This window comes from Grampus griseus (assembly GCF_964374135.1).
Source record: "Grampus griseus genome assembly, chromosome: 2".
Classification (NCBI taxonomy): Eukaryota; Metazoa; Chordata; class Mammalia; order Artiodactyla; family Delphinidae; genus Grampus; species Grampus griseus.
This window is the reverse complement of record NC_139018.1, coordinates 2,625,081-2,640,925: the sequence shown is the minus strand read 5'-3', so window position 1 is coordinate 2,640,925 and position 15,845 is coordinate 2,625,081. Positions and strand designations below refer to the sequence as shown.

Sequence of the window (15,845 nt, the reverse complement as noted above, 5' to 3'; positions counted from 1 at the left end):
ATTAGTTTTTATTTTTAATCTCTAGGAGGTGGTTTCCAGGCCCGGGATGGGGTGAGAATCAAGTCCAAAACAGGGCAGTGTGGAAGCAGTGGCTGGTGTCCTGAGTTTGGGGACAAGAATAATGTAGGAGACCAGTGGTTTCTTTAGACAGGGTCAGCTTTAAATCCCCACATGGTTCAAGTCCATGGAATTGCATCTTCCTTTCAATACACTGTGAAGGAAATAGCCTGTGGAGAAAGCCCTGACTGTGCTTATAAAGCAGAGCCGTTCAGAGGCTTTCCCGAGGGCTGTGGACACTCACGCTGAAGAGCCCTTCACAGAGAGCTGCTTTTGGTCTCTGAAATAAAATCTCACCTTTAATTGAAAGGGACTTTCCAAGAGGGACTGATCTAAGCTGTTCTGCTTAAAAACTTCCTTATGAAAAATTACTATTAAGAAAAGAATTTTAACCCTTTTCTCCTATTTAAACCGTATTTAAACCAGATTCACCGGGGCATCCTGAAGCTCTGGTGGTTGCTCTGAGCTTCGCACGGCAGACATGACCCTAAAGTGAACGGTTCACCGTATCCAGTGGGTTCAGATGAGAAGGTGGCTTTCACTCTAACACATTTACTGTGTGTTTCCCCTCAGCTCCTCCAGCCCGAAATGCACTGCGTGTCGAGAAGGCATCAGCAAAGACAAGGTATTCTTGGTTTTTAATAAATTGTTTTGTCACTGTTTTGCGCTGGGTAGTGCCTCCTACGTAGTTTGCATCCAGTGCCCTGGTTCCGAGTTTCTCTGAGTTGACAGCTGATGGAGCAGGCTTGAGACAGGGGACTGTGTCATGTAAACACCGGGACGGACGGGGCAGATCCGCTGGGCAGGTCCCCAGCCGTGTGACCCCGGAGCCTGTCTCCTCACCTGTGTCAGTAATGGGTTCACTTCCCAAGACCCCCAGGTGGGTGAGGAGTAAGTAAAGTGCAGAGATGTGCACTGTCGTCTCGGGTCTTTATCCCAGATGCCTGCGCTCTACCTTCAAGCAGTGCTAGTCTGAGGGGTTCCATTGGATTTGCTCTCTCCCTGCCCCCAGGCAGCGTCTCGAAGTCATTAAGACACATGTGAGAGTTCAGCCCTTCCCTCCCCCACGTGGTTGAGAATGCCAGGAAAAGCTCACGTGTCCTGCAGATGAGCACACAGGGGCCCTGGGCGCCCACCAGCTTCCCCCGTGGGCCCTGAGCCCTTGTCACCCATCCCTGTGGCCATCCAGGCCCTGCCAGGCACACTTCTAGTTTGAAACGACTCGTTCTTGAAGTACTTAAAATATCAATAAAAATATGTGGTTCTGAAATTTTGATGAATGAACCGAACAATTTTTTAAATGTAGGTCATTAAATTGTACAGTAAAATTCTCACTCTGGGGTTTTCCCATGGCTTTGTTGTTAAGCAGCACAGGTGAGTGTGGTGATTTGAGGGTTGCTGGTGACAGGTGCCCGTGGGCTGCCAGGACGGGGCATCCGGTGTCACCTGCTCTGGGCGGTTCAGAGACAGAATTGGCCGAACGTCCATGTACCTGCTCTTCCTTAGCATTTACCTGCCCCTAAAGACTTCACTTAGCTTGGAAGGGGTTGTTTTTAAGAAAAACAAATCACTCAGTTCTACCTCTTGTCTCAACATGGCAACCTGTTAACCTGTTAACATGTATCTAGCCAATGTGACCAGGAGAAAAGGCTGAAACAATGGGCTAAGATGGACTTTTTAGTGTCTGATTTCATTATGCGGAGTTACTGCCCTTATTTTCGGTGGCATTGACAGCTGAAGAAGGGTTGCTAGATTCGTTGAAGAATCATAAATGAGACTGACTGAGGCCGCGGATGCTCGTGGGAAAATGGGGGCTTGCTTGGGCCCCGGGAGGCCGAGATCAACCCCTCGGCGGGTCACTGAGGATAGTGGCCACCGTGGGGCCTCCACTTCCCCATCTGTGAAATGGGACAGTTGTAGTAATGATACTAGATCTTTTCCAGCTCTAAAATTCTGTACTTTTATTATTCTGATATTTTCATTCTATGTTTTTTCTCCCTAAAGGTAAATGATTTAAGAAACTTAGGGAATTCCCTGGCAGTCCATTGGTTAAGACTTGGTGCTTTCACTGCCGTGGACCCAGGTTCGATCCCTGGTCGGGGAACTAAGATCCCACAAGCTGTGAGGCATAGCCAAAGGAGAAAAAAAAAAAAAGGAAAGGAACTTAATGGCACAGAAAGGAAGCTTATTTATTACTGGTTAAAAATACCTGTTCTGTTTACTTTAATATCTAAAATTATGACCTTTTTAAAAAAGTCATGTTTACAAAGGATTAGATTTGACTCCAAATTAGTTTATTTTTAACTCTTAACAGCTGTTGTTTCTATTTCTTTTCTTGTGGAGTCTAGAAGGGCATATTGAGCTCCCTGTTCCCCCTGTGACCGTGTCAGCGTGTGGGCGTTTCTTAGAAATGCCTGAGGATGAGGACGGTGTAGCTTGTGTTGCTAGAAGGAGTGAGAATATTTGTTTTCCAAGGGAAAAATGAAATTAAAGGGAGGTTTTCGTTTTCAAAGGGAAACCTTTTCATTATTGGATTAACCGCAGTCTTTGCAACATATGTTTTTAAAAGTTTCTTGGGCTTCGTTGGTGGCGCAGTGGTTGAGAGTCTGCCTGCCAATGCAGGGGACACAGGTTTGAACCCTGGTCTGGGAGGATCCCACATGCCCCGGAGCAACTGGGCCCGTGAGCCACAATTACTGAGCCTGCGTGTCTGGAGCCTGTGCTCCGCAACAAGAGAGGCCGCGATAGCGAGAGGCCCGCGCACCACAATGAAGACTGGCCCCTGCTTGCCACAACTAGAGAAAGCCCTTGCACAGAAACGAAGACCCAACACAGCCATAAATAATAAATAAATAAATAAAAAATTTAAAAAAGTTTCTTACGTAGCAGGCTAATGCTTTCTTCTTGGTGAAAAATGAGTTATTAGTGACATAACCTTAGGAGCAAGAACCAAAATAAATGTTTTACAAACCATCTGCAAAATATTATCTTTTACAGTAGTTTATCTCTTTCTCTGGCAAGGATCTACAAAGGCATCAAGTTGTAGCGGGCTCTGCCCTGGTCCCTTGGTGGGAGGTCCCACCTGCGGCAGTGCTGGTGCCTGAAATCTCCAGGATCCAGGTGTGAACTTGGTCCTGGTGTGTCCTCGTCCTGAGTGTGTCAGAGTTAATCCAAAATGTGTGCTGCTCCAAAGTGATCTTCAGTTGTTCCGTATAGCTTGCTTACTTTTGGTTTATTTAATAAAAGGTGGTAGTTAAGGTTCTGTTATTTAAATTGTGTCTCTTAGTGGGGGTGGCTCCTTCATTCTGCTTAGATTAAAATAGTTCTTAATGCTTTCTGAGGCCCGCTTAAGGGATGTTCCCGTGGTATTTTTACAGTGGTTTTGCCTTGTCTAAAGTAGCAGCATGTGGCGATTAAGAAATGTTAATCCTCTAAAATAGCTAACTTTCAATTTCAGGTGTTTAAGGATAATTGCTGCAAGAGAGAGATTCTGGCCCTTCAGATATACTGTAGGAACGAAGGCAGAGGCTGTGTAGAGCAGTTAGCACTGGGGCACCTGCTGGTAAGTGGGGATGTGAGGTGTCGGCTTTACATCCAGAAATACGAGTCCCTGGTCAGTACGATGTGGCCCCTTAAGATCACGTTTGCATTAATCTTTCAGACACAACCAACTATGAAAGCAGTCAGAGCCATTTAGGTATGAAATGTTATTTTTAATGACATCATAGGCAGAACTGTCAGTTGGTTTTTGAACACCCCACCCTATTTAGAGTAGAAAAATCTGAATTGAATTTTGACTGTAGAAGGCCCATTAAAACCTTCTCCTTTTTATAACCATGAAATTCCACGTAACTTCTTATGTTTTTTTGCTTAGTATCATATTTTATCCTGGAAAGATATTTGAATTGGAATAAAACAAAGTTCTTAGCAGATAACCATTTATTTATCCAGGAAGAAAAGTTAATTGACTTAATTCTTCAAAAGCAATATAGTTTGAGTAATCATTAAATGGAACATGAAATTCAGTGTCTCTTGATACATTTGTCACTCTTCTCTGTGAAAAGCTGATCTCGCAGCAGATAGAAACATTTTTTTGGGATTTAATTGCATAGAGGCTAGAATTTGGTATTTCAGATTAGAGTTTTGCTGATTAAGAACTTTGAATTGTTTGTCTCACAGGTGCATTTGAAGAATGATTGCCAGTTTGAGGAACTTTTGTGTGTCCGTGCCGACTGCAAAGAGAAGGTGCTGAGGAAGGACCTGCGTGACCACGTGGACAAGGCCTGTAAATACCGTGAGGCCACGTGCGGCCACTGCAGAAGCCAGGTCCCAATGATAACGCTGCAGGTGCGGTGTTTTCTTGTCTCACCCACCTTCTACTCCATCCAGATGTCGTTTGTCCGCAGGATAGCTTGTTAAATGACTATTCTAACAGAAATAAAGAGACAAGATAGGGGTAAATAGCAATTTTCATCTGACTTTATTTCAGAGTTAAGCTTCATTTGTTTTGCCCATTTTGATTTATGCAATTAATTTTCCATTGCCTAGATTGACTGCCATTTGGGGTGCCCAAAAAATGAAGACCGATTATTCAAAAAAGGTAGAATTTTTCACTTGTGCCAGGGAATAGCCTCTAAAATCTTGTTGGATTGCTTAATCATTTTACGGCTCTGTGACATAACCATCACTTCAACAGGGTAATTTATCCTGCAATATTGAGGTGCAGCGGTCTCTCCTGGAGAGAGATGAGAATTTAAAATGTTTTCATGCCTCCATTATTTTGGCAGGGTTTTATATTGTGCGCATGTTAGAATCCGATCACTTATATGTAAATCAAAGAGAAACAGGTGTTGGGATGGAGGACAAACTTTAAAAAGAGTCAGTGTTGTAGAGACCTTCAGATATTTGTCTGTTTGTTGAATACGTATTTACCGCATACCTGCTGTGTGCTGGGCACTGTTCTAGGAGCTGCAGGTTCAGTGGTGACCCTCATCTTCCAGTGGGAAGAGATCATAAGTACTATGAAGACGAACTGGTAACAGGGGAGGAGGGGTGATCAGGGCGGGCCCTTCTGAGGCAGTCAGGACGATGCAGGAAGACCACTGGGGCAGAGGGAGCAGCAGCGAGCGGGGGGCTCAGGCTCCAAGATGGAACAGACTCAGCAGGTAGATTTCCCCTCGCACAGAGCAGAGGCGAGGTGCGAAGTTGACGGGAGGCAGCCTTGAGCAAGGGACAGATGCGGTCACAGTTAACGCAGAGCCAGTGGGATTAGCCGAGGGCTCGAGTTATGGAGTATGAGCTTGGAGGATGCCCAGCGTTTGTAACTAGAGCAGCTGGACCAACCGGAGTGTCCTACTGAAGTGGGGCTCAGGGGAAGAGAGGAGGCTTTCGGGGGGATAGGGAGTGGTCTGGGCAAATAGGTGGTACTTGCAGCCCTGGGACTGGAGCGAGTAGAGAGAAGGGCCAGAGTCGGAGGACAGAGGACTGGGGCACATGATGCTTACAGCATACTAAGAGGAGGAGGTCGCCCAGCAAAGGCGTGGCCGGCGTGGAAGTGTCAGGAGAGTGACGTCCCAGAGGCAGGCGGAGCTGCAGGGTGTGTGGCGCAGGTGCTGCTGAGAGGCTGGGCTTGGAGGGGCTGGGAATTGGCTTCTGGCCGAGGCAGGATGGCGACTGGTGGGTCACCAGATGGGAGGGGACCGTGGCAGAGCAGCCAGGCGTGAGGGCCACAGTCGAGTTCCTGGTGGATATTCGGGAGTACTTTGACCCAAATTTAGGAAGAGTTTTCTCTGTTATTCTTTGTGAAATGAGACGTATTCTACGATCTGCATTTTACCTTACCTTGTATAACTTTCCTGTGCCTGGGATTCTTCCATTGTGAAAGCTGTTTCCTGTATGATTCTCTTGTCGTTTCCAGTTATTAATAACCTTGAACAACTGTGCCCTCCCCTTTGAAAAATAGCAGTAGTGTTTCTAATTTCTTCAGTAATTAAATTCAAGTGAATGAGACGGTGTACCCAATGAGCAGTACTCCTGACCTTACCCGTTACTATGTTGCTATCAAAGTTACACTTTGCTTCTGGCCCAAAATCAATTACCTTTATTTGCAGGATAGAACCCAGGGATTAATTTTCATCTGAGAAAGAAGTGTAAGCATGTCAGTTAAACAGCCTATGAGTAACCAGCTCTGGGCTCCAGCCGAGGCTTAAAGAGGTTGGTTTTGGAATAACGGCATCACACATGGAGTCATGAAACGTTTGTTGACTGCTCTTGGGCGCCAGACCCTGAGCTAGTTGCTCAGGACACACAAGAGTAGATTGCAGTCTCTCCCCTTCCTTTCACGGTCTGGTAGGGGAGACAGTCAGATATACAATTATGTACATGGTGGTATGGGAAGAGACAGTTAAACATGGCCTGATAGGGTCCAGGAGGGCTTTGGAGAGGAGGTGGCGTTTGCTCTGATCTGGGTCTTCAATCTGTTGACTGCAGACAGGAGAGAGAGACACAGCAGGTGCAGAGGCACAAAGTGGTAATTACCAGTTTGGGACCTGAGTTGTGCAAATTAAATTAAATTAAATTAAATCTTACTATGCTTTTGTGATGAAAACTTTTAAAACTGTTTTATCAGTGTTGGTGCTGCAGCGTGTCTTGGGGCAGATGTTACTTTCTGTCCACCTGTGATAACTGTGAGAGGCGCCCTGCGTGGGCTCGCTGCTTGTGCGCCAGCCGCCGGCTCCTGGGGCCCTCGTCGCTGGCAGGCGGCCACACCCATCCGCCCTTGCTCACCCACCTGGAAGCGGCCAAGACTCCCCCCGGGCCCTCGCCCTGTTAGCAGTGGTGGGATCTGGCTCCCAAGTCTTGTTCTTTCAACCCTCACAGTCTCATCCTCTCAGGCCTTAAGGTTATTTTTAAAAAGAGCCGTTGCTTAACCTAGGCCTGAAGCCCCAGTTCATCCTGACTTTCCTCCCTGTCCTGCGTTTTGTGGTGTGACAGATACATCAATGTTGATAAAATACAGGTTGATAAAGTGCCGAGGCTCCAGGGACTTCGCCTTCCAGCGCAGGAGGTGCGGTTCAGTCCCTGGTTGGGGAGCTAGGATCCCGCAGGCCTCGCGGCCAAGGGGCCAGAGCAGAAGACAGAGGCAATGCTGTGGCAAAATTCAACACAGAGGGCTTCCCTGGTGGCACAGTGGTTAAGAATCCGCCTGCTAATGCAGGGGACACGGGGTCAAGCCCTGGTCCGGGAAGATCCCACATGGCACGGAGCAACTAAGCCCGTGCGCCACAACTACTGAGCCTGAGCTCTAGAGCCCGAGAGCCACAACTACTGAAGCCCGTGCACCTAGAGCCCGTGCTCCGCAACAAGGGAAGCCGCCGCAGTGAGAAGCCCTTGCACCGCAATGAAGAGTAGCCCTTGCTCACCGCAACTAGAGAAAGCCCGCATGCAGCAATGAAGACCCAATGCAGCCAAAAGTAAATAAATTAAAAAAAAAATTCAACACAGACTTTAAAAATGGTCCCCATCAAAAAAATCAAAAAGTGCACTGACTGTCTGGACCATTGCAGTTCACGTGAGCATTTCTTTTCTATCTTTAAACCATGGTACCGGCAGCTATTTTCAAGTTGTTTTTTTTTAATCTAATAGCAGAATTTAAAGTGTCAGAAAAAAATCTCTTCTTTTCCATTTAGCCCAGAAATTATCAAATATTATTCTCTTTAAACAGTTCTGTTAATTTGTGAAAAGTCAAGAATTGTAAAGATCTCGTTTTATGGGAACGTGTATACATTTGGCCCTTGGGTGACACAGGGGCTGGGCGCAGACTCTCCGAGCAGTCTCGAACGCAAGTATAACGTTACAGTCAGCCCCCCTAGGCAAGGTCGCGCACCCACAGCGTCAGCCGACCGTGGGTCGGGTAGTGCCGCAGTGCACACCTAGTGAAGAAAATCCACGTGTACGTCGGCTCACGCAGTTCATACCCAGGTTCAAGGGTCAACTGTGTACTGTAACGTACAGGTACAGCCACTTTGGCAAACACGTGGCAGTATTTTATTAGGTTGAAAACGCATGTTCTCAACTAGCAGTCCCTCTCCTAGATGTTTAAGAGAAACTGTCGCACATGCACTGCAGAGGGTATGTCAGGCATAACCAGAGGAGCAGAGAGATCTGGGAACGATCCAAACGTCCATCTGTTGGAGAACAGACACGTCACTTGTAGCGGACCCCCGTGGACAGTGTGCACAGCAGGGAAGGTTGTATGACAGCGGTGACAGTGGAATCCACGAGTCCACTCATGCGACTCGTGGATTCGCCCGCCTGAGGAGCGTGACGTTGAGCCAGGTCGCAGAAGAGTCGAAAGGCGGAATTCCGTGTTAACAAAATTCAAAAGCAGCCAAGACGAAACAGTATCTTACCTGTTACACATACACGTGTAAGGAGACCTTTTTTTAAGCAAAGGAAGTAAAAGCGCAGGTTCAGCCTTGTGGTTTTAGTCGGAGAAGGCGGGGGCGAGGCAGGAGAGGAGCCTGCAGGTGATGGGCGTTGGTTACACCCTTGTCCCTGGTGGGCGCTCACTATGCACTTATGCTTTGTGGCCCACACACGCGTGATATCGTTCTGTGTGTGTATCAAAGTCACTCTTGCTTTGACAGGCAGGACAGATTTCATTAATATGTGGAGAGTTCTTACATATCGACAGATTAACAGGTTTTTTTTTTTTTGGAAAACGGGTGTATCCCTTTGGCTGTCATAACAAAGTACCACAGAGCGGGTGGCCTAGAACAACAGAAATTTGTCCCCTCACAGTCCCAGAAGCAGAAGTCTGGATCCAGGGCTGCCTCAGGGCCATGCCCCTCTGGAGGCTCTAGAGAAGACCCCTCCCTCACCTCCCCACCTCCTGGGGGTTGCGGTCCTTGGGCTCCCAGACTTGCGGCTGCACCGTTCCAACCTCTGCCTGCATGTCCTCATGGCAGTCTTCCTGCTGTACGTCTTCTCCTCTTACATGGACAGTGTCACTAGGTTCAGGGCCCAGCCTAATCCAGGGTGGCCTCTTAACTCGTTACATCTGCAGAGACCCTCTTTCCTAAACCGGGGTCACATTCTGAGGTTCCAGGGAGACATGAACTTCAGGGGTCACTGTTCAACCCACTGCAGTGGACAAAAGCTATGAAAGGCAGTTCACGGGAAATATAAATGGTTAACATAAAAAAGATACTAATAACTACACATCATTAAAGAATTGCAAATCATACTCATTGTTTTTCACCGGTCACTGTCAGAGATGGGAAAGTTTGATAGAATTCAATTGGGGCCGTGCGTTCTCACTGCAGTGAGGGTGGGCTTGTGTAGGCTGATTGGAGGGCAGTCTGGCAATACCCCTCCAAATCCCTTTTTTTGTCGTTTTTTTTTTGCGGTACGCGGGCCTCTCACTGTTGTGGCCTCTCCCGTTGCGGAGCACAGGCTCCCGACGCGCAGGCTCAGCGGCCATGGCTCACGGGCCCAGCCGTTCCCGGCATGTGGGATCTTCCCAGACCGGGGCACGAACCCGTGTCCCCTGCATCGGCAGGCGGACTCTCAACCACTGCGCCACCAGGGAAGCCCCCAAATCCCATTTTAAATGCTCTACCCTTTGAAAGAAGGGCAAAGAAGCCCATTTCTAGACATTCATCGTTTGGACGTCCTTGCACAGATCTGCCAAGATACACAGAGCTATTGATGGGAATGGCCTGCGGGCCGCCAGCCTCACCTCCTGCTGCCCCCTGCTCTGCCCGCCCCGGTACGCTGCCCCCACCCCTGGTTCTTCCTCAGAGCGCCCTCCCAGGCCACCACCCCCGCTGCTCGCTCCCAGCCCCCCTGCCGCAGTGGTGATCATCTGTTTGTCCTGGTCAGGCCACCCCTGACGCCCAGGGCAGGCCTGGCCTGGTGAATGAAGGCGGGGTCGAGGGCAGGCTCAGGAGGGAGGCGTGGCGTCCGTGGAGTGTCGGCCATGTTAGTTCTCCGGGCCCGTGACGGATTCTGTCCTCACAGATGCCCTCTGAGGGAGGGCTGGTCACGCCCCCTCTTACAGGTGAGGCAGAGAGAAGCTGTTTGGCCCGAGGTTTCCCCCGAAAGGCGCGATGGCACCTGGGAACTCTTAGGGATTCTGAGCGCGGCCAGGCATCCGCCGGGGGTCCCCTCTTGGGAGGTGCTGGTCAGGCTCAGTCCAGTCAGGTGATTTTTGCTGAGTTCGGGACAGCCGTGGGCTCGCCCACCGTGGGCCCTGCAGGCCTCTGGGGACCAGGCCCCGGAGCAGAGCGGCCGCGTCCAGGTGTCCTCTCCGCGCTGCACAGCCCGCAGGGTGCTGGTCCAGACGAGGGACTTCAGATGGTGTTGCACCTGGCTCCAGGCCTCCCCGGAGGAGAGGAGTGTCCTCTCGGGCGCCGTGTCCTTGACCTGCACGCCTGCTGGGTCAGACGGCCCGGCAGCCAGCGCGGCCCCAGATACACCTCAACAGCGGCCTAACTGGAGGCCCAGCCAGGAGAACTGGGAGTGTCCCGGGGCCTCAGAGGAAAACCCGCCACATTCTCCTCTTGCCGAGGGATGCCACCTCCGGGAGCCTGGCCTCCCACGGTTGTGTGACGTGGCAGGTCTGGCTCTGCCTGCGTCGGCCTCCCTGCAGCGGCCCTTTGTCATGTGTCTGGAGGTGCTCTCCAGAGCCTTGGGTTTGCTCTCCTCGTGGGAGCTCTTGCCTGCCCTTCACTTGTGGACAGGTGTACCGGACAGGCGCCCAGCAGGAGCCTGGGGCACCGAGTTGAGCAGTCACCGTCATCCAGGCTCTGTGCTGAAATCTGCAGCCTCCAGAGAAGGGCCACACCAAAATGTGTGCGCGCTTACCACGCACTAGAGGGCGACCAGAGACCAGGACAGTGGGTAAACACCCAGTGGACCACATTGTTTTCAGGCTCTTGAGAAGCATCGTTTCCAGACCCCAAACTGAGAAGCCAGAGGAGAACTGTCCTTCTCTCCAACCAGCAGAGGCTGGGCCCTGCCATCCACCTGCTGTGTGAGGGAGGCCAAGGCCCAGCCTACCTGGGCGCAGGTGTCAGGGAAGCATCAGCAGAGGGGACACAGCTAGAGGGAAGCTGCCGTGAGGATGCCCCTCCGGTGGGCTGTGCTCCCATGAGTGGCCCCGACCAGTCATATCTGAGTAGCTCTCGTGAGATGCATTCTTTTGAGCACTGAGACTTGTGTAACATAGCGACCCGTCCAAGTGTGACGTGAGTCTTGTGACCCAAGGACATGACCGTGAGCAGAGGGCTTCCCTTGGGTCATTGTGGGGACGCTGGGAACGCTGGTGGGATCTGAGGGAAGGTGGATTGTGTTTCAGAGTTGGCAACACTCTCTCTTTCTCCTTCAGAAACACGAAGACACCGAGTGTCCCTGCGTGGTGGTGTCCTGCCCTCATAAGTGCAGTGTCCAGACCCTTCTGAGGAGCGAGGTAAGGGGCGTGGCCGGGCCTGTGCAGGAGCTGGGGATCCTTCAGGGCCCCGCTCTTCCCTTAAAGCTGAGGTCAGAGGTTTTCACAGATTGTGATAGTGATAACTTACAGTACAAAAACAATGAAAACCCTCATGCTGTTTTTGGAAGTCAGATATTTCAGAAACAAACAATTAAAAGCTACAAAGTGGTAAATTCAGAGCAAAATATTAAGAATTGAGAAAATGGGAATATTTACAATGCAAGCAAAGGTGACACTTTTTAGGTTTAAATCTGTAAACTAGGAATCACTCTAAGATTATCTCAAGGAAATCAGTTAACTTAGAAATACTCCTGAACCACTTAGGCCACACGTGCTGTACAGGACCTGTGCCGGGGGGCAAGTGGGTGCAGGGGTGGTGCCCACACTTCAGGGGCCGCTGGGAAGGCACCTGGGCAGCCTCCCCCAGAGGCTGTGCACATCACGCTGCCCTCGGGCACACTTGCTTTAAGGCAGGTAGATTTTGCAGTAACCTCATTTTGATCAGGATATATCCAGAAGGAACAATTCCAAGGATTCTTAATGTTTTCGCATCTGATCCTGACCTGGACCCCCTCTGGTTGGTGTTCTGGGAACCGTCTGGGGCTCCTATGGGCTCGGTGGGTGCGTGCCCCACCCCACCCCCACCCCCACCCCCGGTCCCCACGCCCGATTCTCTTGGTCCTGGGTTCTCTGATCTGAGGAGCCTGCTCACCTCAGCCTTTTCAACAGCCTGGAATTTAACACCTGGATATGGGGGAGGGGAGCTCAGTCTCTCACGTCCATGACAGCGAGAGGACCCGTGTGGGCCGAAGGCCACTCTCACTGAGGTGCACCCTCCCTGGACGTTGACTCTGCTGGGCAAGGGTAGGGTCTGGACTGGCGACGGTGGTCTCTGGGCCCCTGAATGTGCCTCTGGGAGCGGCAGGGAAACGCACGTAGATTATTTCCACAACTGGAAAGTCCCTCTGTTAAAGTGAATGTACGAAGAGTCTGTATTGTTGAAATAATTTCCTGGGTTTTATGTACCTTCCTAAACTTTTACTCACTCAGGGCTGTCTATATTCGGGGCAAAAGCTGCCTCCATTTTGCCTCTAAGTTATTTTTATTTTTAAAAATCTTTAAACCTAAAAAAAACAAAAAAAAAAACTTTAAACCTGCATTTATCTTGGGTTTCTGGTGAAAGGTGCTATTGGTTTACAGATGATTCTTGCTTTTATCCCCAAGCTCTGGTAAATTCTGTAGGGCTCTGAGATTAATGATGATAAAGCCAGTTTGAAAAAAGTACAGCCCTTTCAGTTAGTGCACTGAAAACAATGTCAACCTCGACATGACCCTGATTTTAACATCAGGGGTGTTAACTGGTCAGATTCACGATGGTATTGATGGCGCTGAAAGAATATGTTTTAAAATTTTCAAACTGATGTTACTACGCACACGGTGTCCTTTCGGGTTTCTGCGCCCGTCACCTGCAATGTACCCTTGGGGTGCTTTCCTCCAGTTGCAGGCCAGAGCCTCTGCGGCCACCACGACCCCACCCTGGCTCAGACCTTCTGCAGGGCTGGCCTTGGCCATGGTCAGGTGGGTCCCTCAGGCGGGAGGGCCGTCCTGTGAGCCGCTCACTCTTGTCCTCAATACTGACCTGAAGGGAGAGGAATGTCTTTGTCCTGGAGGACAGGAGGAGAAGGTGGAGAAGCCGCCTGCACCCACCGGAGTGACACATCCCGCGAGCCTCCGGGAGTGCGTGTGCGCTGGCTCGCGGGGAAGCGCGTTCCCGGGGCCGCTGTGCGCCACGCTCACTGGCCACTCTCCCAATTCAGGGTCTGATGGCTTTCTATAAAGAAGATCTATCCCTCGAGTTTCGCGATGAGAATCTCTTCAGTAAAGAAAGAACTTATCCTTAAATTGCATTAGCCTAACACAAAACACTGTGTCTTTAAAATGTAGGTATTTCAATTCCCTTTACTCCTGAGGGGGCACCGTAGGTGGTCTTTATTTGATGATTTGCTGACATTTAAGCTGAACACAGGGGTTTTTCCTTGCAAGGGGAGTTACCCTCTCCCAGCCCCTCCTAATCGTCCTCCATGAACTGGAGGTAACCATCGTAAGATTCATGTTGTTAGAATGACCTTAGAGGTCTTTGAAAAGCTACTTGAATCTCTGGCCATTCAGAAGTACTGAGAGTGAAGAGACCTTGTGTGCGCTTGCTTTGGAAAGGTATCTATTTCGTGTGCTGTATAGCAGGTGTGTGGCCCAGCTGCATCCTGAATGCTTCCTATTTTTTGTGTTTCATGCAGTTTTTGTTTATAGTCTTTAAATGTGCATTTCAGTTTATGTTTTTTTTCCTTTCTTTTTAAAATTCTGGCACTGCAGACAGCATGTCGCAAAACAACTTGTTCTAAAGAAACTGCAAGTTTAAGAAATGTTATAGTAAATGTATTTCTGTATATTGGTGTATATATGTGTATACACGTGATGATACTGTATATTTACTGCATATAAGTCTAGGAAGCAGATGCTATATACACACCTGTAGCTGATAAACACCATTCGTAATAGTACAACCCAGATGCTATCTGTGCCCTTGATATGTTTGAACATTTTCATGCAAACGTTCGTGCCACAACTCACGTCTCTTTCCCGTTGCAGTTGAGTGCACACTTGTCAGAGTGTGTCAATGCCCCCAGCACCTGTAGTTTTAAGCGCTATGGCTGCGTTTTTCAGGTCAGTATCCGACATTTGTCCTTCCCAGTCACTGACATTCCACCATGAGAGAAAGTTATTCTATTAACATTTTAACATGCAAGCTCTGGGCTTTCAGTTTTGCCATGGAACTGAGTCACCTGCTGCACGGGTGACGAGAGCCACGTGCAGCGGATGTGGGTGCTCGCTTTCTAGGCCGGGGGTGTCGTGAGACTTGAGGTAGACACCTGTGCTGAGGGGGAGTTAATGCATTAGGAGAACGATTACATTCAAAACCAGTTAGTGAATGGGACAAGCAGAACTGGCATTCGGTGGGGTTTCTAGGTAGATAGTTACGGAATTTGAGCTGTTACTTGAATGTAAGTCACTGGCAAACTGGACGTGGTTTCGGCAGTGTGTGCATCCGTGCACAGTTGTGAGGATCGCACGTGCGTGTGTCCAGAGTGCATTCCATGTACATGCCACAGGCACATGCCCGGAGGGCCATGTGGAGAGGAGGTCTCTGCCACTGCCACACCTGGGCCGTGAGAAAGCTGGTCCTGGGTTTTTGTTTTTGTTTCTGTTTTTTTAACACATCGGAGATGGCTAGTGAATTTGAATTAGTTTTCATTTAAATGTATATCTTGACCTTAGAACTATCAAAGGGCAGTATATACTCTAATTAAAGTATTTTGTGTTTGATTTTTATGTATTATCAGTACATTATTGTGAAATCAATACAGAGATATTGGCATCTCAGTATTTTCTTAGAAAGTAAAAAGCCTGAGAGTAAGAATGACTATAGCTTTCCCTTTGCTTCAGTCTCTTATGAGACTGAGCCCTCACCACTGTTATGTCGTATGTACATATATATCATTCATTCTGTGTATGTATATATATATGTTTATATATAGCAATACTTGTATCAACATATATATATGACTATTCTATGTACAGAGTATATGTTTTGGAGATCATTAAAATGCTTTCTGTGGCTTTTAAATATTCCAGTTTCAAAACAAATTATATTCTTACACCAATTACTTTGTTAAATATATGAAGAACTGTTTCCCACACTTGTTACTGACTCTGAGATGGTCTGCATCTTATGTACTCTGTAGATTGTTTATGTTCTGTATGTAACTTTCTAAGTATACGTAGGATAGTTAGGAACAGTAATACAGTGTATTTCACTGGTAAGTTAATACTTTAATAACTCATTTAGAATCTTACTTTGATTACATATTCGCTAGATTATTATAGCAGCTTCTGGCTATGACTTGCAGGTGTCTAAACATTTTCCGTTTATATTTTAACGCAAAAAAATTTTAGGGAACAAAAATGATATATCTAAAATTTAGTTTCTTGCTGTTACCAGTATGAAACGTAGGTAAGAAGGCCCTTGATAAGAAGCTTGAGGAGCGAAGCTCACGGCCTCGAGATAGTTGTTGTAGAACTCGCAGTGTCTCGGCTTTGAGCTGCTCCGTTCTTCTCGAAACAGCCTCCTCACCTGCACACAGTAGATCAGGGGCCACTGAGCCCTCCTGAGGCTGGACATCCCCTGTGAGCCGTCCATGAATAAGTCACCCCCGCCTCGTGTAGTGCTGGATTGAGG

At 48.6% G+C, this 15,845-nt stretch overlaps 1 protein-coding gene across 1 annotated transcript in view; it reads left to right on the top strand.

The window, feature by feature from the left end:
• The window catches only part of TRAF3 (TNF receptor associated factor 3), a 107,622-nt gene that overhangs the window by 79,743 nt on the left and 12,034 nt on the right, over positions 1-15,845 (top strand). Inside the window, exons 5-9 of the mRNA XM_082649608.1 lie at positions 631-682; positions 3,515-3,619; positions 4,237-4,404; positions 11,450-11,530; positions 14,198-14,272. Of these exons, the coding sequence (XP_082505734.1) occupies positions 631-682; positions 3,515-3,619; positions 4,237-4,404; positions 11,450-11,530; positions 14,198-14,272 (481 nt within the window). The remainder of the gene's footprint in view (positions 1-630; positions 683-3,514; positions 3,620-4,236; positions 4,405-11,449; positions 11,531-14,197; positions 14,273-15,845) is intronic.